This window comes from Ipomoea nil, unplaced genomic scaffold (assembly GCF_001879475.1).
Source record: "Ipomoea nil cultivar Tokyo-kokei standard unplaced genomic scaffold, Asagao_1.1 scaffold2759, whole genome shotgun sequence".
Lineage (NCBI taxonomy): Eukaryota > Viridiplantae > Streptophyta > Magnoliopsida > Solanales > Convolvulaceae > Ipomoea > Ipomoea nil.
In genome coordinates, this window is record NW_017619187.1 from 2,039,685 (window position 1) to 2,064,541 (window position 24,857).

Genomic DNA, 24,857 nt, shown 5'->3' on the forward strand with positions numbered 1-24,857 from the left:
ATTATAATTTATACTAACTTTCGTTTACAAAATAAAAAAAGTAAATGATGGACATACTGTATGTCACTATATAACACATCTTGTAAACATTAGTTATTTTGGTTGTGCCGCTCATATTATTATAACTTTTTCGTTATTCACAATGTCTGTATATCTATTGACATGATAATTCGATACCTCACACGATGAATTTTCTAATTGTAAAAGAAAAAAATCGATTTCAAGTAGTGAATTGATTTAGTTAATTTTTAAAAGCTAGGATTTGTCATATTAATTTTAGTTTTCATATTTATATATTGCAATTTTGATAATGATGGATTTTCAAGGGAAGAGCAATCTAGGCCATTAGTTGTTGCATAAGGGAGGGGATTGAAATGACTGGACTATATGCATATATGTATGATAACATCCCTATCCACTTGAACAATTTGTTCATCTCATCATCTCATTAAATATGATATATAGTTTGATAGAGTTTGTGTAATGTCATTTCCAATGCGTATACCCCACACAAATAATATTGTTAACTTATAACTTGGGTAACTCATGTGGCACAACAAATTTGGCCAACACATATATTGTGCAATCATGAAATTATTTGAAGTTATTCAATAAAAAATGTTGTGTATATCTAACTCATCACACATTGGCATATGAATGGGAGAAAATGTTTAAATTATTGAATGGGAAACCCTAACTATTTAGGTCATGTCACAATCTCCATGCATTCAAGGTGGAAGCTAAGAAGTCTTGAGGGAAATGATGAAGGCCTAGGGGAGCTATTAAAAATTGAGCAGCTGTCATTTCTTTCCAAATAATGGAAAATATGGGCTCCATTAATTCATTGATCGCCACTTGAAACTAATATTTTGCTTGCTACTCATCCAACCAATTGTCCCCATGACAACAATTGCTAGTAGCCTGTTTGGACATCTCAGTTAGTCACATAGAAAAAGTTTGAGACTAATGATCCGAGATGAAGTCTCACCAACAGCAGTGTGAGAGCAACCTCTCAAAGTGAGGGGCTCTTTGTCTGCAATAAGCAAAGGTCTAGCTTCTACATGTATTCAGATGAGTTACCATGATTTACATGCTCTCAGATGCTTTGTTGGGTCGGGGCATGAAAATTTGCTGATAAAATAATTTATAGGTAAAATAATGAAATTTATATGTATTAAATTAGTAGGTATTTCAATATTTTCTTATAAAGCTTGGAAACTAAATCAGCATAATGAAAAAAATTATATTTGATGATGCTGTTTGTCTCTTTATATTAAAAGGATATACTTTGAATAACTTATAATTTGGAGTTTTCTTGAATTTAAACACCTTTCTACTAGTTATTCTAAATAGTCTTTTTATTTTAATTCTGTTGTAGATTACTTATATGATGTAAGAGACAAAAGATCACTTCAGTGTCAATTGAAAGCTTAAAAATGAAGATGTAAATAATAGAGAAATTGAACTTATTGTACTTTATACCTATATGGGTGTGGATGAAATTTTGTGGAGTCTATTCCAATTTAACTAGAAGTCTCAGGTTTAAGCCTCGACTATGTAAGAAACAAAATTGCTTGCTATCCTTACTGATTGAAATTTGTTCAATTTAGACATTAATTGGGCAATTGAAATGTACCACTGCACATGCATTCTCATAAGTCATATATTATAATAAAGCATTTATAATGTTCTTTGTTTGTTTCTAATAAAAGTTGCAGACAAGATATGATTGATGTATGCCATTAATTTAAGATTTAACCCATTCGATTGAGAATAAATTTAATGGTCTTTGTATTATAGGAAATAATAATATCTTGATTAAGGATGGATATATTGCCCACCAACAACAATCAAATGCATGTAAATCCCAATCCCAAGCTGCAATCCCGTGCATGTAAGATGGAGTTTAGCCACTAAAAAATAATAAAAGTTTTTTAGTGGATAATATAAAATTCTCGTTACATATTTAACTTTATTTAAAAAATTATCATGATTGTTAGGGTAGGTGAACAAGAGTCATGTGTAATACTTTTAAAAAAGAGTCATGTGTAATAATTTAAATTGAATCATCTTTTTTACATAATTTTAAATATAAAAAGAAGATAATATTTATTAAAAAGTTAGTATTAAAATACAATAATATTCAACAAGAATGAATATTTTCTTGAAACATATAATTATAAGGCATAAAAATAATAGATAAATGGCACTTTGTTTGAGTTTGAAATTTTGAATATTATACTTCAATCACTTGTTCAAAAAATTTGAAAGAATTTATAAATAATTAGAACCAATCCCCTCCCCACCTACTAGCTTCGTGATTTACTCTGATACTAATTCTCAAATCAAACACTTATCATTATGCCAAAAGTTATAGTTGGTAGTGAATACGTAACTTTATTTTCTTATACTTATATAGCAGTTAATGTCACGTTTTGATGACAGGATGTTGAAATCTATCGGGTCTCCAAGCTGCCGCTCAACACTAGTATCATGGGGTGTGACAATATAATTGATATTCGAGTGGATGGTGTGATACCCCTTTCTTGCCGTATGTGGTAAGACAATTTACCTATGACAATAATACTCATTAATATATATTCTTTTTCTAAGATGATTAGTGGTATAATAAATGCGATTATAGAGAAATTCCCTAAACATTACTCCGTATAGTGGGAATGCTTAATTGATGTCATGCATGCCGACTGGCCAGAAGTAGTGTGGTTGGGCAATTGATAGTGAAAGCTCATGCAAAAGAGTAAATGATATGATTATGTGACTTCACATCAAACCTTAATTGCCTTCTATATCTTTTCGTATTTAAATTACTCATAGCAGCAAGCTGCATGCGTGTGTCTATGGACCTTCTTAGATTTAGATATTGAGATGTTTAGTAAATAGCTGTTAGTTGATTAAGTTAGTGAGTTTGATTAGTTGATAATATTAGTTGTACTGATTGTAGAAAAGTGTTTGGTAAATTAGTTGATAACTGATTACATGCAAAATGACTTTCTCAAAAAACTGGTTTGAGCAACATTTTGAATTTTAACATTTTGGGGTAATCAAACACTAATATTGATTGTTTAACCAAGTCAAACAGTAATTGAAGCATGTACTCCATCCCAACTAAAAACCTAAGTTAATAGTTGGATTGCACATTAATGGTTATATGCTCAACAATAGTGATTAAATAAGTCAAAATTGACTAATAAGCTAACTATGTTACCAAATATGGTCATTAGCTATATACTAGTCCTTTAATTTGTATGTGTTTTTGTATTCAATATAAATATGTTTAATAAAACTAGCTACTAATGTATAATAATTACAATTTCAATTATGTCTTTAATTCTTTATATTTTTGTAACAGTGAATATCGGGTTAAGATGACATTATATATGTTGAAATTATCCCTCTAAGCCTCCGCCCAACACATCTTAACTATAATAAAGTTATATGGTTTGGGAAGTAATTAATATTATAATTATTATGTTATTATAAATATAAATAAAAAATAGAAAAAATAAAAATATTTTAAATTGTTTAATATAATAATATTTTTGAGCTTCCATCGGTCAAATATTTATTATTTTTATAGAACACAAAATTACAAATAAAATTAAAATTTTGTATGGTTAATATAATCTCTAATTATGTACATATTCAAATAAACTTATAAGAGAATTTACATAATTACACTGATTTATTCTTAATTGTCATCTACATTATAATTTTCACAATACGAATAATAACTAAGATAATTACATTTAGAAAGCAAATTTCAAATTTTGTAGGAGTAAATTTAAACTCTAATTGAACATATTTGTTTATAGGATTATATAATATATTCTTTATGCACATGTCATTCCATAAACCCACATGTCATTCTATAAGTCCAAGACCACTTTTTGTGGAGATAATTCAAATGGATTTTTTTTTTTCTTTTAAAAGTCCTAAGTTTAGAAATCTAGAAAAATATTAAACACCCATACGATATATACATTTATATATTTAAATTTTTATTTATGGTTCAAATGATTTTTTTTTTTTAATTCTGAAGTTCAATAATTGTCTCACGGCCCGCAGCATTTGTTTTCTTCATCCTTCTCGCTTCTGCCATTTCTTTGAAGCATTGAGAAGATAGGCAAGTACACTCCACAATCTCTACCTGTAAAAGGTAGTTCCTTAATGTCTGGCTCCATTTTTTCTACCACTTTCCAGGATCATTTTCTTTTGTTTTATATTATTATATTAAACAATTTAACATATTTTTATTTTTTCTATTTTTTATTTATATTTATAATAACATAATTTTTTCCCGTGCATCGCGCGGGTGAATTACTAGTTAAATTAATAATGAAAATGCACATACGGGACTCCACTCAATGTGGTTTGCATGTGTTTAAGAATCCCAAAAGGAATATACTAATTGTTGACAACTTATATCCTCGTTGGAGTTGCCTAATCAAAATTTTTGTAATTGTATGTTTCTTGGCCTCGTTGACCTCAAGAACTTATCTAGCTAGGTGACTAAAATCTTGATCATGATTCAAAATTCACTAAAAGTTATATTGCATACTTCCTCTTAATAAAAAAAAACATAAATAATTTTAATATATTAGAAAAATACACTTAATATTGAAATTTCTATAAAAAGAATACTAGTTTAGACTATGATTCTACTCACATGTAATATCATACGTCACTGCTGGAAATTATGAAATTTTCGACCACCTGAAAGTGATCTTATATCAAGTCGAAAGTAAAAAGTAGTCGGAAATAGCAACAAAGGTTTTTCCGGATACCAAAAGTGGTCGGAACAAGACTTTCAACTTGATTTAAGATCATTTTCAGGTGGTCGGAAATTTCATAATTTTCAGCAGTGCGTGTATGGTATTTGTCAACTATAAATAAGATTTTGTGCAATATATAATATGAATAATATAATATATACTTATAAGGGATATAATTATACAATTCCTGGTCAAGGTCACAATGTGGGCTTCACCTAGAGTGCACCTTCTAAGTATCGGTTGCAAGTTGTATAGTTATGAGTTCAAACTCTTGATGACCTTATACTAAAACCATTCAAACTCTTTTTACTCAAGACTTAACACTTTTTAAGACTAATATTAAACAAATTTTATATATAAAAAAAAAGGTGATTTCTTTCAAATTAAAATTGTTGAGTGTTTTGGGCTTTGGCATATATAATTTTGGGTTAGGAGTGTAAGACTCAACAATTATTACTAATAAATAACTCATTTTCCAAGTGATCTCCTGATAAACTAGGGTGCAAGTAAAGCCCCATATTTCTCCAGATGTCATGCATCATATGGATGTTCTTATATAGAATGATTATAAGGAGGCACAAGTCTTTTTCTTGAATAAAATATTTGAATTTCCACAAACACAGCATGTGGACAATCTCTTACCATACTTATCAATAATACATGCATATTCAATCTCAGTCGTCTATATATATATATACAGACACAGATTTCATGCATAACTAAGCCACAAACTCCCCAGGCCACCTAACAATTCCCTTACAAAACTTCCCCTAGCTTCCCCACACACAGATTAAAGAAAGCTGGAAGAATGGGTATTCTTGATCATCTATCAGACTTGTTTGAGGTTAAGAGAAGAAGAAAGAAAAAGCGAAAACTCATGCAGGTTTGTTTAACTTGTTATTAATAATACTTTTATCATGAAACTTTCTATGATTTTCTTTTTTAAAAAAATAAAATAAGAAACTTTTTACTCAGTTATTTTGCCCAAATAACACTTCAATTCCATGCCATTAATTAACGTATCACAATACTAAACTAAACCCTTTGGATGACAATTGCGGATTTTAATTCTCTATAAAATAAAGAGTGTGATGTAGATATTGGAACCGGTCTAAGAAGGATTCAAGCTCAATAAAGGAAGCCCGGGGGGCCAAGACAAGCAAGAAACCCGGATGACATTACCCGAGTGGTTGTACCCGGCAACGAGTGTCCGGGTCCCATGGCCCGGGTAACGGGACCCTGCCTTCGTGGTTGGTCCCGAGCAGCGTTTAGGCATCCCGAAGCCCGTCTCCGGGGCCAAAACGGATAGTTTCAACCCAAACCCGTGGCTAATTTTGTATAAAAGGGCATTGTATGAGTATTACCGGGATCATATTCTATTCCTATGAACTTCTTGTAATATTTTAGCTCTAATCAATCTAATACTACTATAATCCTACTTAATTATCCATTTTACCCCTTATATTTTATCCGAGTTAAGTTGACCCTTTTAGAGCCCGAGTCATTTAGTTCCATCAGAGTGTTTAGCCACTTGTTCCACCATGTTAAAATTTTGTCAGTACATTGAGCAAGTATGTAACTAACCTGGTGGTGAGCTTTTTTTTAAGTATTACTGACTCTGTTACAATGTAAATATTTGTTCATAGCTACTTTGTTACGTGGCTGGAGAGCTTGAATAACTAAAAGTAATACTGTTTAATTTATTGGCAATTTTCGTTTAAAAAACATAATTTATTAGAGAATTGTTACTTTTAAAGAAAAAATAACATGAACATATTCTCTATTTCTTTATATTTTTTATTAAAAATTCAGAAAATTTTAAAATTTTCTATTTACTCAACACGCTTTAATTTTCTCGAGCTAGAAATATTTGCATGTGTATATTCAAACAGAAGGTTTATTTTTATTTTATTATTTTTGGAACTTATGGCACTATGCCATATTGCACTTGGAAATCCCCTTTTCCATAGGATAACATAGTTCTCAACCCCCCCCCCCCCCCCCCCCCCCTTTCTCCCCCTCCCTTGCTCAATTTATTAATTATTATACTTTCCCTCATTAAATTTCAAACTATATGTCTCCCAATACGTACAGACAGTTGACATCAGGGTTAAAATGGATTGTGATGGCTGTGAGAGAAGGGTTAGGAACGCTGTTTCTTCCATGAAAGGTTTGTTCAAGTTTCTGTACAACACAAATAATCAAATATGTATATACTATATAACAAAACACTAGTATATACTTATATATAAAGATATAATATACTAAAACCAACAACAACAAAAAAAAAAAAATCAAGTTACATATATAGAATACGATCTTAAATAATGTAAATCATTATATATATTCACGACTAATTAATCTTTGTTCCCTGTATGGTATAATTTAGGTGCAAAATCAGTGGATATAAACAGAAAGCAAAACAGGGTAACAGTATCAGGTTATGTGGAGGCAAAGAAGGTGTTGAAGAAAGTAGAAAGCACAGGAAAAAAGGCTGAGTTATGGCCATATGTGAAGTATGATTTGGTGTCATACCCTTATGCCCCTGGAGCCTATGACAAGAAGGCTCCATCTGGTTATGTGAGAAATGTTCCCCAAGCTATTATCCCAAGTCCAAATACGGAGAGGTTCACCTCCATGTTTAGTGATGAAAACCCTAATGCTTGTTCACTCATGTAACATATATATTTACGTGTACAATATCATATATGTATATTCAATAAAAGTTCTAAGGGTAATATTAAAATATAGGCACATCAATCTCTTCATAAATTTTTGTTAGTCCCGGTCAAGTAAAAGTCTAGAGAGAGATTGAAATATGGGTTGGATAAATTTTTAAAATTTTTTAATTTAAAGAAGAAAATCAAAGTACTTAATTGTAGTTGAAGACCTGAACTTGCCAAGTTAATTATTAAGTTTTGTGGCTTAGATTTGTTCGATCTTAAGAAGTTTTGCATATATTTGTGTGTATGCTTTATAGATCGAGTGCAAGCAAAATAAAGAGTATGGGAGAGAGAATGAAAGAGATTTTTTTTTTTTTTTTTTTTTAAGTGGTTCAATATTGCAAGTCCATCATATCAATAAACAATTAAGATTCATTTTTTTTTTAAAAATAAACAATTAATATTCAAAATACATTATTAGTATGATGAGTAATTGAGTATCATTTAAAAAATCTCAATAAGATATTTTTAATAATATATTTTGTAATATTAAATTTATTAATAAAATAAAGAATAATACATGTAAATTATAATAATGAACTTACAATATTATAATAATAAGCTACGATCAATGATATTTTTAATAAAGGTATATTATTATACGTAGGGAAGACAATTTAACCTAATCTTGATAGGAAAAAACGATCCAGCAGGAATGAAGAATTTTTTCGGGAAACGTAGGCGGGGATGGGGAGTTTCCCATCCTCGTCGAGAACGGGACGGACCACGAACCCTTATCTATGTACCTATTCCTGATTACTGGATTTCTCAAATAATAATGGGCTTATAGCACTTTCCCCCATGAGTTATTCAAATATCCATTTTGTCACCTCAATTATTTTATAAGTGACAGTTTTTCCTCCTTTGATGTTAAATGGATAATTTTACCCTTAAAGTAATTATTTCATTTATTTTTTCTTCTCCAACAAATTATTACTTATATGTAGCGATGAATACAGTTTGATTTGAATCGAATCGAATACTATAGCAACCGAACTGAAACAGTAGTGACGCTTCTTGTTACGATTCAGAACCGGGAAAAAATAAAATAAAATAATTGTTGAAATTTGGCTATTTTTAAAATAGAAAATAAAGTTTACAAAAATAGATAAATAAATAAATTTTGAATTGGCGGTTCAAATCGAAACTGAAATCAGAATAAATGTGAATTGAAAATATGTTTGCATTTATAAATCAGAACATTATAGCAACCGACGGTTTCGATTCGCATTTATTCTAATTCCAGTTTCGGTTTGAACTGCTGGTTCAAAATTTATTTTATTTAAATTCTATTTTCTATTTTAAAAATAACCTGAATTAAACAATTATTTTATGCTATTTTATTTTATTTTTCCTGTTATGAATCGTAACAAGAACTGTCTATACTGTTTCAATTCGGTTGCTATAGTGTTCGGTTTGGTTCAAACAAATTGTAGTCATCCCTACATATAAGCAATAATTTATCGTAGAAAAAAAAATAAATGGAAACATTATTTTAAGGGTAAAAATGTGTGAGTCTCGTGCTTAAGGTGCGTGAGTCTTGTGCTTAAAGTGCGTGAGTTTGTGCTTAATGTGAGTAGTTGTTGAAACTTAAGATGCGTGTGTTTTTGTGCTTAAGGTGCGTGAGTTTTGTGCTTAAGGTGCGTGTGTTTGTGTTATGAAGGTATTTTGTTTGTATGCTTAATATGCGTGTGTTGTGTACTTAAATTGCGTCAGTTTAGTGCTTAATATATATATATATATATATATATATATATATATATATATATATATATATATATATATATATATATATATATATATATATATAAGGTTAATTCCACCAGAGGTCTCTTATCTTTGGTGACAATTTTAAATTTAGTCACAGACTATCGTTTTTGCCATTTTACATCCCAGACTATTGTTTTTTGGACACTTTTAGTTCTTCGTATGACTTTTTCTATTTTTAGTAAGGACATTTTTGTCTTTTCATATTTTTCTTTTATTATTTTTCAGTTGCAACCGATTTAATTGGTTTAGAACTTTACTAAAAATAGGTTGAAAATATGGTTACTAAAAATCAGAGGTTACCTAAAGTTCTAAACTAATTAAACCTGAAAATAACAAAAGAAAATTATGAAGATACCAAAATACCTTTACTAAAAATAGAGAAAGTCATGAGAAAGATTAAATGTGTCCACAAAACAATAGTATGGGATGTAAAATGACAAAAATGATAATCTGAGACTAAATTTAGAATTGTCATCAAAACAAGGGACCTCTACTGGAATTAACTCTATTTATATATAATAATTAAGCAATTATTTTTTTATATGATATAAAAATTATGAAGGAAAAAAGTCAAAGGGCCTCTGCCTGACTGCATCTCTTCATTTCTCACAGACCACAGTCTCACTCCATGTCCCATCCACCCATCCCTGCTTTTCTAGTCTCACTCCCAGCCGTTATCCAGATCCTCAAGAGTCAAACGGTCACGTCCTCCGTTTCCGACTTGCCGCCAGTCGTCCGCCAATCTCTGCTTCTCTGGTTTCAATTCGCTGCTTGTCTATTTCGTCGTGGTGGTAATCTAGCTTTTTTTCTTTATTTTCTACTTAAGGCTCTCTGCTAGGTATTCTTTCACTCAAGCTTTTCTCTTTATTTCTTGAAATAATTATGCTAAATATTACGGAGTGTGTTTTGTTTTGGTGGTACCGTGGTAATCTAGTTTTAGGGGACATGTTTATGATTTAGTTTTTTTTTTTTTTTTTTTTTTTTTTTTTTTTTTTTCTTTCCCCACAATCATCAAAATAAAATTAGTAAAAAGCTACAAAAGATGCAATTTTGTTGTCTTGATGATTAACAGAATGTAGTACTGCTTCCCAGTATGTCTTTAATGAACTGAAGGATGGATTATTGCAGAAAACAGCATAAAACCTAACCTGAAGCAGTCAGTAATTTCTTTTTCTTTTGCAGGGCAAGGAATCCTCATCCCCGAAAAATCCCTGTGGGGACGGGATGGGGCCATGGGGGTAATTCCCAATCCCAGTCGGGGAACGGGGAATGGGGGTTGAATTTGGGGACGAGGTCCACTCCCCCGCCCCGCCCCGGTGCCATCCCTAATTATACGGACTACAGAGTAATAATGAACCACACTTTATTATGGACCATAATTTGTTTGTGGACATACAGTGATAATGTGATATGAACCCTTTCTTAGTTTCTTTACATTTATGATCATTTTTTGACATAGAAAAATCACGCGTATTGACAATGTTAGACCAATTAAGTCACGCGTATTTACTTACTGGAATCTCCATATCAGTAATTCTGTGTCTGTATGTTTCAGAGCAAGGCACCCAATTTCCAGTTTCAGAATATGGCTTCTACCTCTTCCGCTACGCCTTCACAATCAACTCACAAATTCACTTATGATGTTTTCTTGAGCTTTAGAGGTGAAGATATTCGCAAAACTTTTTTGGATCATCTTAACCATCATCTCAAACAGAAGGGAATTCATACCTTCAAAGATGATGAGAAATTAAAGAGGGGAGAGTGTATTGCTCCGGCTCTGTTATTAGCCATTAAAGAATCAAGAATTGCAGTTATCATCTTTTCCAAAAACTATGCATCGTCAACATGGTGCTTGGATGAAGCTGCAACCATCATGGAATGCAAAGAAAAGTTCGGCCAAGTTGTGGTGCCAATTTTCTATGACGTGGAGCCTTCACATGTGCGCAAGCAAACAAGAAGTTTTGCTAAATCCTTTGCAAAACACCGAAAAAATTTCAAAGATGGTAAGGGGAAGGCAAAGGTTGAAATGTGGAGGAACGTGATACGCACCCAAAATAAGAGATGGTTTACTCAGAAAAAAAGGAAGGATGCAAATCAGGCAAATCAGAATATACAAGGAAGGCTTAACTCAAGGGATTTTGACAAAAATAGATAGAGGCATAATCATCTCAACAATCATCTCCACAATTATCTCCTTTCTATAATTATTTATTTCCTAGCACTATAAATTAGAATCTCTAGATGAGAGTAAATCATCCAATAATCTTCCATAGTCTTTAAGCTTTAGTAGCTAGGCAAGAGCCTAAAACTCTTGTGGGGCAAGAGCCTAAAACTCTTGTTGGGGGAAGTCTTGTGACTTCCTATTTCTTTTCTTTAGTTTCTAGTCTATCAAAAATACCTTTGTTCTTATCTCTAACAAATTGGTCCGACCTGCCGTTGAATGGCGAACACACGTGATTCCCGCATAGAGACGTTAGAGAAGAACCAAGATGCACTGCGTACTGAATTCACTACATTGACCGATCGATTTGCAGCCGTAGAAGCTTCTGTGGCTAGGATGTCTGATCTCATCGCTCTCTCCTTCCAAGGCGGAGGGCACAACAATGCCAGTGCTTCATCAACTTCCATCCCAACGCCGAATTCAACCTCTCTCCCAGAACATGTTCAGCCGGACAACACCTCGCTGCCCATTGGAAAAACAGAACTCCCTACATTTGAAGGCACCGATCCAATTGGGTGGTTAGCTAGAGTGGAGCAGTACTTTGCCATTCATCACACCCGAGAGGATTTGAAGGTCCCAACAGCTTTCGTTAGTATGGAGGGGGCAGCTCTACATTGGCTCCGATGGCTACAACAACAACAACCCACTCTTACTTGGACTCAATTCACACATGACCTTTTGGAAGAATTTGGCGACGAATTGCCTGGGCCACCGTTTGAACAGCTTGCCGCTCTTCGTCAAACGGGCTTGGTGGATGAATTCATCGCTGCGTTTCGAGCTCGCATTGCCCAAATTCCTGGACTTGCTCCTCACATTCAATTAGGGCTTTTTCTCAACGGCTTGAAACCTGCAATTCGGGTGCGGCTCCGACCGAATGATGTGACAGATCTCCGAACAGCGATGCGTGTCGCTCGCGCGGCAGAACGAGAAATTGAATTTCTCTCCACAAGCCGGCTCCTTGGACGCAGTCTGAAAGACGAAAATGCAGCGCTCCAGATAATTCATTCACATAGTGGGTCTACTTGGTCTAATGGGCATGGGAAGAATTCCCAAACCAATTCTATTTTGAATTATTCACAGCCCAAACCCATTCCAACCCAGTCTCAATTTTCTGGCAGCAATCAAACATCTTCCTTCCCCTCCCAAACACAACCTGTGTTTCCTGCTATGCAGTCTTCAGTACGCAATTCCAGCACATCAACATCACGAGCTCCGGCACGACATTATTCTAACAAAGAGTATCTGGACATGCGCGCCAAAGGACTTTGTTTCCGTTGTCAGCAACCGTACAGTCCGCTTCATGTATGCCCGAATAAATCCTTGCAAACTCTAATTGCAGCAGAGGATGACGAGGACGACACGAGTGACGAGCCTGGTGTAACTGACCAAATCGACACCGGACAATATAGGGCAGTCTTTCCAATCTAGCCTTGGGGACAAGGCTGTTTCTTTGGTGGGTGGCAATGATACGCACCCAAAATAAGAGATGGTTTACTCAGAAAAAAAGGAAGGATGCAAATCAGGCAAATCAGAATATACAAGGAAGGCTTAACTCAAGGGATTTTGACAAAAATAGATAGAGGCATAATCATCTCAACAATCATCTCCACAATCATCTCCTTTCTATAATTATTTATTTCCTAGCACTATAAATTAGAATCTCTAGATGAGAGTAAATCATCCAATAATCTTCCATAGTCTTTAAGCTTTAGTAGCTAGGCAAGAGCCTAAAACTCTTGTGGGGCAAGAGCCTAAAACTCCTGTTGGGGGAAGTCTTGTGACTTCCTATTTCTTTTCTTTAGTTTCTAGTCTATCAAAAATACCTTTGTTCTTATCTCTAACAGAACGCTTTGAGAGAGGCAGGAAAAATTGTAGGGCACGATTTACAGGGTGATAAATACAACGGGTATGCTTTCGACGTCCTTGGCTTCTTTAGCATTTTACTCTATTTTTTTTTTTTTATTTTATTTTATTATTTTTTGAAATTTTATATGAAAGTAGCGCTATGAAGGTTAATACCTAGCTAGTTTTATAATTAATTCTCCCAAAACATTTTATATTATTTTTTGTTAAATCTTACTCTTAGACATTTATTATATATAATTAATTTGATACATTTAAAATTAATAGTCAATATTGATACATATGTTAAAATACCGAAGTGTGAAGAATTGATAGAAAAAATTAATTATATGATTACGTATTTTACTCGACTACTATATATATATATATATATATATATATATATATATATATATATATATATATATATATATATATACACACACACACACACACACAAACACACAAAAACTCAATTTCCTGCAAGAAAATCTACTTCTTGAAAGATAATTCTATCACCTGGGGTAATTTCACAGTCCGACAAAATAAATGCAGCTTTAAAGTCAGGAAAACATGGCTATTTTAGGGAGATAAAATAACAAATAGCTGAAAGAATTGGCATTATCTAACACTCGTAGCCACAAATTAAAACATGGCCACAAATACCCCGTTCTTCCTCTAACTGTTATTTTGCTAGTTTTAATAATTAATAATAATATACTCTTACAATTATTATAATAGTATAGAAATAAAACAGACCACCTTACCAATAAAATTGAAGTAAAGAACTAAAAAAAAGTATAGAGGGACTATTATATAATTTAAAAATTATTAAACATTGGAGATATAAATTATAAGCAGTTGAGTTTCCAAAAAATAAAAACTACCAATGATGTGTTTGTTTTCTTTTCAGGTATGAATTAGCATGTATTCAAGGAGTTATTAATGACATATTCAAACTGCTTCCAACCCAAAGCATTCAGAAAAATTTAGTGGATTTAGAGTCACAACTTAAGAACATAAATAGCTTGATGGAAATGTCTTTTAGAGATGATGTTAAATTAATATTGGGCATTTGGGGTATGGGCGGTATAGGGAAAACAACTCTTGCAAGAGTTGTTTTTGCTCAATTATCTGAAAGATTTGATTGCGCATGTTTTCTTGCTGACATTCGAGAAAATTATAGTAAACATGGACTGGTAGCCTTGCAAAAGAAACTCCTATCAGAACATCTGGAGGGAAGTTCAGTGCATATAGAGGACGCGGATAAAGGAATTTGGGTGATCAAGGAAAGGCTCCAATTGCAGAAAGTATTGATTGTTCTTGATGATGTAGATCAAGAGGAGCAATTGGATAAATTAGTTGGAGACGGTGAATGGCTTCACAAAGGTAGTTTAGTCATCATAACTACCAGAGACAAACATTTACTCACCCAATTTGGAGTTGCCTATAAATGTTATGAAGTAAAGAAACTGGAAAAAGAAAAAGCTCTTCAACTATTTAGTTGGCATGCTTTCAAGAAAGAATCTCCAGATGATGGATTTGTAGATTTGTCTACATCTTTTGTAACTTACGCTGCTGGTCTTCCATTAGCTCTTAAAGTCTGGGGCTCTTTTCTACGTGGACGAAACCATAAACAGTGGGAAAGTACGCTGGAGATGATTAAAACCATCCCAGATGAGGAGGTTATTGAGAAGCTTAAGATAAGTTTTGATGGGCTTAAAGATGGAGAGAAAAGGATATTTTTGAGTATAGCATGTCTGTTTCGTAAAAAGAGTAGAGATTATGTAGAAGATGTACTTAAGAGTTGTGATTTGTTTCCTGGCATTGGAATATCAGTGCTAATCGAAAGATCTCTTGTGTTTGAATCAAATGGATGTATAGATATGCATGATTTGATTCAAGAAATGGGTTTGCGCATTGCAAGAGAAAATCCTAGGAGGATGATATGGCAGCTTGATGACCTGTTAGATGACGTGGTAAATATAATAATATCTATCTTGTGCTTTTATACTCTTAGTCATTGAATTTGAAAAATTCATGCTATTTTCTTCTTTCAGGATCATGAAGAGATGGAAGGTGTTTTGGTCACATTCAAATACCGACGTAGCTATAATAATATTAGCTGTGTCATTGAAGCTTTCAAAGGGATGAAAAAATTGAAGATACTCATAGTTAAAGGCCTGTTTGGTATCGATTTTTACAGTTCAGAGTTTGAGGAAAGATTTGGTTGGAACACTGTGGATAATTATCTTCCTAGCAGTTTGAGGTGGCTTCATTTCTCATGTTATCCTTTCTTTTCATTACCCGAAAGCTTTCATCCATCAAATCTGGCTGGGTTTCATTTACCTCATAGTTCACTCAGAACTTGCATCATAACAAAGGTAATTCAATTCAACTCTCTTCCTTCTATCATCGAGCTATGGATTTGAGACATATATATTTTCTTTCAATCTTATATATCCTGCAGAACATGAACAAATTGGTTTATTTGGATCTCAGCTCTTCCCACTTTTTGTTGGAAACCCCAAACTTTCTAATGATGCCAAATTTAGTGAGATTAGTCTTCCGAGACTGTATCAATTTAAAAGAAGTCCATCCATCTATTGGACGTCTTGAGAAGCTTGTTTTATTGGATTTAAGTAAATGCGGCAATCTTAAGAAGCTTCCCAGCTTCACTCAAGTCAAATCTCTGGAGTTTCTCAATCTTGGCTTTTGCCGGAAATTAGAAAATTTTCCAGAGATCCAGGCAAGTATGCCATATCTACTGGAGCTGGAATTAGAATCCAGGATTAGAGAACTCCCCTCATCCATCCAACAACTACATGGCCTCACTAAACTACGTTTGGTTGATTGTCATTATCTTTTTCAACTTCCTGAAAGCTTATGTGAGTTAAAAAATCTTAAAGTTGTTGAATTTGAAGGATGTCCTGAATTGAAGTCCTTGCCAGAAAATTTGGGCAACTTGTCACAATTGGAAAAGCTTCATATACAGAGAACCGCCATTTCTCAACTCCCATCTTCAATCAAGCAGTTGAGTTCAATTGAATACTTATACTTTGGAGATATTATTTCTCCATGGGAATGGATCAGCTACAGTCCCAAAGTAGTTGTACCTAGTGTATCATGTTTGTTCTTACTAAAAATGCTCGAGCTGTGTTCCCTTTTGATGTTGGACGAAGGACTCCCTCAAGATATTGGATGCTTGTACTCTTTGGAATACTTGAATCTGAGTTACAACGATTTTGTACATTTACCTGAAAGCATCAGTCAACTCCCTCGGCTTAAATACCTTGACATCAGATATTGTACGAGGCTTGAAGAGCTACCACAACTCCCACCAACTATATGGGAATTATATGCAGATATTCGTTTTGCCTTTGAAAGCAATATAGCTGAGCTATCAACCAAATGCTTGGAATTATATTCAATCACATTCACTCATAATTTTGGGGTTGTCCATTTTTCTTCAGAACCATCATACATGCCAGAAGCATCAGACATGCTGGAATCATCAGAAAACAGGAAGCTCAGCCTTTTTTCAAGGATTTTTCTTAGAAAGACTCCTCTCAGTGTTATCTATCATAACGATATCAACAGATGCTTCAAATATAAATGTGATGGCGCAAGTAGGATCTCAATTGATCTTCAACCCTTCTGGTACACTCCAAATTTTCTGGGATTTGTTGTATGCTGTCTTCTCCCTTTAAGAGGTATATGGAAACCACATATGGAACGTTGTGCGGTCATAGCCAAACTGGCAAGCAATGATAATAGAAGAAATGAAGCTCCCCAAACAAAGTGTGTGATCACCAAGTCAGATAAGTATAAAAGATCCTTTATGTGGCGAAGTACTTGCATTGCCTACATACCATTTAGTAGTCTGTGGAATGAATCTAAGGCTGAGAAAGATGGTGTTACTCCCAATGATTATTCAACATTTGAGGCATTTCTGGATTCTCAACATTCAACAGATTGGGGTTGTAGTTTGTTCTATAAAGATGATGATTTGATTATTGAATCGGTCAGTTCTCGGTACATAAATAGATTTCGCTTGAAATTGTAATTGTTTCAATTACAATATTCATTTCGTCTTTTTCTTATTCTTCCCTATATTTTATCTCTGTGATTTAATTTTTTTTTTTTTTTTTTTTCAGCTCTAAATAATTTGTAGCGGCTAGCTTGTCCCGGTGGTAGTGATTCAGGTTCTAATACTCTTTACCCATTACATTATTCCGTATAGTATTATATTATCAATACTTTAATTTGATTGAGGAACCATATATTCAATCAGTTTATCTAATTATGAAGAGTGTAAATGCTTGGACATATGTTCTGTGATAATTTCTGAGTTGGATTTAAATTATGAAAGTTGATGAATTTAGAAAGGGATTTTGAATGAATATTGAACACAGATTTCACCATGCTTATCAGCTTCTTGCCAAAACTTTATAATAGTATCTTCTCACTTTAATTCCTACCATGCTTATTTGTAAAGCGGTTGTCCCTTTGCAAAGCGATTATACCACAAACTTCTTTTTTTTTTTGCAAACACCACAAACTTCTTCTTTTCCAATTTATTGACTTCTTTGCAAAGGGATGAGTCTAAAGTTCAACTGGGCCTCTCTTTTGTTCAAGAGACATGGCAGGTTCACTTTCAGTCATCCACTAACGGGTGTTTGAAAAATGACTTATCAATTAAAGTTTGACTTGTATGACTAACTTAAACATTTGATTAGTCAAACAATTAATCTGAATGTTTAATAAATAAATTTTTAACTCGGCTTATTGATATCAATAATAAGTTGAAAATAAAAATGACACTTTTTAATAGAATTAATAATCAAAATGGTCTCTCGATTATGTCATAATTACCAATTTGGTCCTTGACTATTATTCTTACCTAATTAAGTCCTCAACTCTGTAATCTTTACCTAATTTAGTCCTATGTTAATTTGACTGTTTGTTGACCATTAAAGTTGAGGACAAAATTATAATTTCATAACCTTTCTCCTTCCTCTCTCAATTCTGTACTTTTTTATGATATTGAGGTACTAAAGCTGGATGCCGTAATTTAACTCCCCTTCAACTGATTTTTTGCAACCTTCCGTGCAATTGATTTCTTTCTGTTCCACAACATTGTTACAGGTAATATTGGCTACAAATATTGCAGAATCTTCAGTTACAATACCCAAGGTGGGTTATGTCATTGATTCGTGTCGTTCTCTTCAAGTTTTCTGGGACAACTACAGGAAAACAGACTGTGCAGAGCTTGTCTGGGTCTCGATCAACATCTCAGGTAATGAGTGAACCATACACTTTGAAAGAACCGGACATGAAAATCTCAGGTAACGAGTGACTGGTGTGTAGGTGTGAGCTTGTCTGGTTAACGAGTGACTGGTGTTGGTTTGCCTAGGCAAACAAACATTTGACATGAGAACCATAACGAGAGAACCAGACATGAAAATCTCAGGTAACGAGTGAACCATACACTTTGAAAATCTCTGGATATGGCAGTTTTATACCATCTCTGGAGATCCTGAAATCTGGCCGTGTGGGAGCGGAACCTGCCATCCCCGAAGAAAGTTTGGCGACAAGCTTCATCAGCACTGCTACAATGGCAGCAGGGTCCATCACCGCTCGACGGCGTTGCCAGCAGCACTTGGTCCGCTTGTGCAGCAACCGGCCTCCCTCCCTCCATCGACGCCGGTTATCGCCCGGACTCGGGGGATGCATGCCTCTTTCGCAGCAGTTTTTCTCACTTCAAATGGAGCGTTTTTGGCTGCGGTTTGCTGACGTCTCCCCCGGTGCTTCTCACCGCTCATGGCCGAGGCCCTCGCCTGTCGGGAAGCGCTATCTTGACTTAAGGAGCGTGATATATTATCTGTAAATCTCTTCACCGATTGCTCGGAGCTCCGGTGTTCTTTATCATCCATCACCAGCATTCGGTCATATGCCGGAATTGCAATCAACGACGTCAGGCTTTGCCTTCTTTTACATATTTATGCATTAGCTTAGTGCTGAGATCGACTAATGTACTTGCGCACTCTTTAGCTTCTTCCTTGCGAACTATATGTATTGGGACTCGCTATTTCTGCTTTGCTTTAATATATGCTTCCTTGGTTTGCTTTCAAAAAAATAACATTATTAATAATAAAATACAAAATAATAATAACAATTAATTAATAACAACAATAGTTATACTGTAAATTTTTTTTTTTTTTTTTTTGAAAACACTGTAAAATTAATTTAATAGTTAAGTAGATAACAAAATATACTTGTGTCCTTATATGTTATTTTACATGTAATTAACTAAAAATAAGTAGTTAATTTACCAAACATATTTTAACTATCTGGTTAAAACAACTAATATAATCAATTATCAATTACCAATTAAACCAATCATTTATAAGCTAATTGTCAGACACTCCTAGAGTTTAGACCACAAACTAACAACTTTTTTGATGGAGGATAAAAAATGACAGTGCTACAATAAGTAATGTCCATTTACTTTTTATTTTTATTTTTTTCTGTTGAGGGATCAAAGAGTACATCCCATTGAAAAAGTGGGACAAAAAAAAAGGGAATTAACTCTTTTTGAATGAAATAGTGATGCGTGTTGCTTTATACCAAATGACCTATAGATAGATATATAAGTTAAGGTCGATCTCTCAGTGAATTTTGAGTTAATTATTAATTTCAATTCTTAGGTAAAATTTCACTAAGCAAATAGATGATTTTAATTAAAATAGAAATAAAATAAAATGTTAAAAATTAAATTCAAGAATAAACCAACATGAAATCTATTATCAAAAATTAATAATATAAATGAAAGCTTTTAAACCCAAGTATTAAGGCAAATTATTCGGTGAATTCGGGTAATACTAAATGTTCATAAGTTACTGTTTTAAAATTTACAATTTGTGATGATCCTTTATTGTATTCACAAATTCTCAAAATTTAAAAAAATATAATTTATATTTTAAAAGTTCACAATTTGAATATTAAAAATACACAATTTAAAATTGGAGTCTAACTTGTAAAGTGGACCCTGATTCATGGTATAATATTTGAAGTATTAACTCTAATTGATTTGATGTGATCATTGACACAAAAGATATTTATCCATCACAAAGAATAGATACTGGTAGAATAATCAGATTTCTAACCACTTATTAAAAAATGTACTGCGATTATTCATCAATTAGCATATGGATTACTTGGCGACCTAATGGATGGATGTCCAATCGTTATATCGTGCACCGCGGTCAAAATGGTACCATTTTTTTAAGTAAAGAAACGGCGTGCCATTACAGTTAACGGAGTGCGCATATTTGGTGTATTAATTATCAATTGACACTACAGTGTATTTAAATCGATACTGCCTCACGTATTATTTTATATATTATCAACTGAAACTGCAATTTAATTGAAGTGAAATTGTAGTTGGACAGAGTAATTACAAATAAAATTCTTGTAGAATTATACACTGTACTACTACACATCCAGCCTATTCTCCCATGGTCTCGTAGATCTGTGAAATTGAAAGTTGGCTCTTGTAGATCTGTGGAGAAGACGATGGTTGTCACTGGTAGATGGTCACAGATGTCTCGTAGATCTGTGGAGCTAAGGGTGGGTTCTCGACTTCTTGTAGATCTGTGGAGCTAAATCTGTGGACTCTTAGTGTTTTTTTTTTTTTTTTTAATATTTACTTTTTTTTTTGTTTTAACAAAATTAATTAATTTATTAGATTTGGTGGCCCTTCTAGCGTCCGGTTGACTTCAAGATGGACGCGAACAGACGCTAAAAGATTAAAATTACACTTTTAACATCAGTTCTTTTTAACAATAGATGCTAATTGCTGTTTAAAATATTACGAAACTGCCACCGCGCGTGTTTTAACATCTATTTTTCAAATAACAGATGCTAAGGTCTAATATTTATGCTCAATTTTGTAGTAGTGTGTGTTGAAATGAAACTATAGTATATCTAAACTGACACTGTCTCACGTATTATTTTTATATTTTCAACTGAAACTGAAATGAAACTGTAGGTGTGTTGAAATGAAACTGCAGTGTATATAAAATGAAACTGAATAACATTTCACATTTTTAAGTATATATTGTGTAATGAAGCTGTAGTTATATCGAAATGATCATGTAGTTGTGTTTTAATGAAACTATGATGTATATAAAATAAAATTAAATAACATTTTCACATATTTGGGTGTTATAATATCGAATGAAACTGTAGTTATATTGAAATGAAACTGTAGTTATATCGAAATGAAACTGAATAACAAAATTACTTTTTTCATAATGGCACGGAACGGCGCAAAACAGATGACGTTTTTTTTTTTTTCATTAAATAAAACGACAACGTTTAGACGTGCAGGGCAAATTATATTATGCACCGCGCGTCTTTTTTTTAAATGAAAATTAACAGTGTTTATTTCCGCCGTTTCGCACCCTTTTGCAAAAAGTAACTCTGTTATTCAGTGTCATTTTGTATGAACTGCAGTTTCAGTTGAACACAACTACAGTTTCATTTCGATATAACTATAGTTTCATTCGATATTTATAGACTCAAATATGTGAAAATGTTATTTAATTTTATTTTATATACACTATAGTTTCATTAAAACACAACTACATGATCATTTTGATATAATTACAGCTTCATTGTATAATATACACTCAAATATGTGAAATGTTATTCAGTTTCAGTTTATATACACTGCAGTTTCATTTCACTATAACTACAGTATCATTTTGATATAACTGCAGTGTCGGTTTGGATATACTGTAGTGTCAATTGGTGTTTAATACACCAAACAAACGGACTCCGTTAACTCTAACGGCAGGCCGTTTCTTTACTTAAAGAAACGGCGTCGTTTTTGACCGCGGTGCACATGCACCGCGGTCTATAATATAACGACTGGACGTGCAGTGCATAATTGATTATGCACCGCGGTGCACGATATAATTTGCCATGGATATCTACATCAATGAAACAAACGACTCTTTTTAGACAGCCCAATTATATAGTGCACGGGGCTCGGCCCAATTTAAATATCTAGAACTATTTGTACTCGTTATATTTACAGTAACACAATTCATATATTATGAAGAGTAAATACCCAAAATGGTCCCTCGACTATAACTAAATTCACAAATTGATCATTGACTTTCAATTTTAACCAATTAAGTCCTTAACTTTGCAATTTTAACACGATTTGGTCCTCCGTCTATTTGACCATTTGTTGACTGTGATTTTTGAGGATATATATGTAATTTCATGGTCCATCGTCGATTTTTTAAGGTTCCGGTTGCATTTTTAGACCACACTATTACATTTGAATCCATCGCCGAAAGCAATCTGCCAAATCCTGTTGCCTTTTTTCATCCTCCCTTTGGATTCAATGTAGTTGAGTTCGTACCAGAGTGAAGAAGACATCGTGTTTCCGAACCGGTGCAGCGTCATCCTGGAGGCCTCCATGTGCTCTGGTGAGAGCTGCGGGTTCTTCTGGAGATCGTCGATGACGGCGCAGGCACCAGCGTTAATGCAGAAGTGTTCGAAGGACCAAATTGTGTTAAAATTACAAAGTTAAGGACTTAATTGGTTAAAATTAAAAGTCGAGGACCAATTTATGAATTTAGCTATAGTTGAGGAACCATTTTAGATATTTACTCTTATTTTTACAATATAACTATTGTTGTTATTTGTTATTTTTTATTACTATTTTGTGCTTTATTATTAATAACGTTATAAGTATAAAGGAATACTTCATAGTTAATAATAATTCAATATTAAAAATATAAAATCAAAATAAGAATAGAATAAACGTAAGATATTAATAATAATTTAACATAACACTTAACCCAATTAGATATATTAAAAAGTGTCATTTTTATTTTCAACTTATTATTGATATCAATAAATCAAATTAAAAAGTTGTTTATCAAACACTCAAATTAATTGTTTGACTGATTATCAAACATTTAAAGTTAATCATACAAGTTAAACTTTAATTGATAAGTCATTTTTCAAACACTGCACCCGTTAGTGGATGACTGAAAGTGAACCTGCCATGTCCTTGGAACAAAAGAGAGGCACAGTTCAACTTTAGACTCACCTCCTTGCAAAGAAGTCAATAAAATGGACAATTAAAGTAGAAGTTTGAGGTATAATCGCTTTGCAAAGGGACAACCACTTTACAAATAATAAGCATGGTAGGAATTAAAGTAAGAAGATACTATATAGAGTTTTGGTAGGAAGCTGCTAAGCATGGTATCCACCACAAAATGGATAGAGCTGAGGAAGCTTTTGCATGCTCTGCCCAGTGCCCATCAATCATATAAAAGCCATAATTAAGTATGAATTTATTGTTACGACTTAGAACCAAAGTGACACACTCACCTCAATGATCACAGAACATATATATGTCGTCCAAGCATTTACACCAGCGTGATGAAATGTGTGTTCAATATTCATTCAAAATCCCTTTCTAAATTCATCAACTTTCATAATTTGAATCCAACTCAGAAATTATCACAGAACATATGTCTAAGTATTTACACACTTCATAATTAGATAAACTGATTGAATATATATATATATATATATATATATATATATATATATATATATATGTTGGGTAATTTGTGCTGAAACAATGCCACGTGAAGCCGGAACAGGAAGATGGTGTGCGACGAAGAACACGAATAAGAATTTGAAACAGATTGGAAATAGAACTCTGTGCCGTGTTTATGAAAACACTACCTTAAAAGCGTAAATTTCCCGGTGACGGTTCCGGCACGCTTTCGACAGGCTACACAGATGTAGTGTTATGCTCAAACATGAAAACACAAAGCCATGAATGAATGAAGAAGAGGCTGTCATCGTCTATTTGCTCAATCTGGGAGGAATTATTTATAGTATATAAAGCTTCAACAACCTTCCTCGCAGACCACATACTTAACGCAATATTAGGGAGAGTGGATCAAGAATGAAGCCACGTCTCTTTTATTTGCGGACAAGGCAGAGAACATTTCAGACAAATCCAAAATAATAGGAGGATAAATAAGCTTCTTTGAATGGTTTCCAACAATCCCCCACCCATTCAAAGGAAGGCTAATAAAGGAATGTTTGAGCAATTCACATAAGTTGACCTTAATGTTAGTGAATGAGATCTTGAACTAACATGTAGTGACACCGAGTAATTTTCTTCCCAAGAGTGATATGAATCTTGAACTCATTGGTCAGAGAAATTTTGAACTCTAATGCATACATCAACTTTCACAAAATCCCCGTCGTCATGTCTATCTCAATATAGACTTTTTAACTTTCACAAAATTCTCGTCATGTCTATCTCAATATAGACTTTTCAAGTTTCATCAAGTCTATCTCAATATAGACTCTACCTCTGTCAAGTCTATCTCAACATAGACCACCTATTACAGGCTACAGAGTGAATTATGACTATTTATTTCCAAAAACTAGATGTAA

General features: G+C 33.3%; 2 protein-coding genes across 7 annotated transcripts; both read left to right on the forward strand.

The window, feature by feature from the left end:
* The first annotated feature begins 5,493 nt into the window (after positions 1-5,493).
* On the forward strand, positions 5,494-7,545 carry LOC109156850 (heavy metal-associated isoprenylated plant protein 20-like). The gene is made up of 3 exons (XM_019304714.1): positions 5,494-5,676; positions 6,888-6,963; positions 7,183-7,545. Exons 1-3 carry the CDS (start codon positions 5,602-5,604, stop codon positions 7,470-7,472), a joined length of 441 nt encoding a protein of 146 aa, XP_019160259.1. The 5' UTR covers positions 5,494-5,601; the 3' UTR covers positions 7,473-7,545.
* A 4,125-nt stretch (positions 7,546-11,670) lies between these two features.
* LOC109156847 (TMV resistance protein N-like) lies at positions 11,671-19,463 on the forward strand. Of its 6 annotated transcripts, XR_002050122.1 has the most exons (7): positions 11,671-13,413; positions 14,263-15,328; positions 15,410-15,733; positions 15,820-17,384; positions 17,507-17,554; positions 18,498-18,648; positions 18,720-19,463. XR_002050122.1 is itself a non-coding variant. In XM_019304707.1 (6 exons), exons 2-5 carry the CDS (start codon positions 14,381-14,383, stop codon positions 17,514-17,516), a joined length of 2,847 nt encoding a protein of 948 aa, XP_019160252.1. In that variant the 5' UTR covers positions 11,671-13,413; positions 14,263-14,380; the 3' UTR covers positions 17,517-17,554; positions 18,498-19,463. The 6 variants fall into 6 exon arrangements, 5 of the variants coding, with proteins under 5 accessions (XP_019160252.1, XP_019160254.1, XP_019160256.1 ...); XM_019304707.1 differs by having other exon boundaries at positions 18,498-19,463; XM_019304709.1 differs by having other exon boundaries at positions 15,820-17,373; positions 18,498-19,463.
* The last annotated feature ends 5,394 nt before the right edge of the window (positions 19,464-24,857 follow it).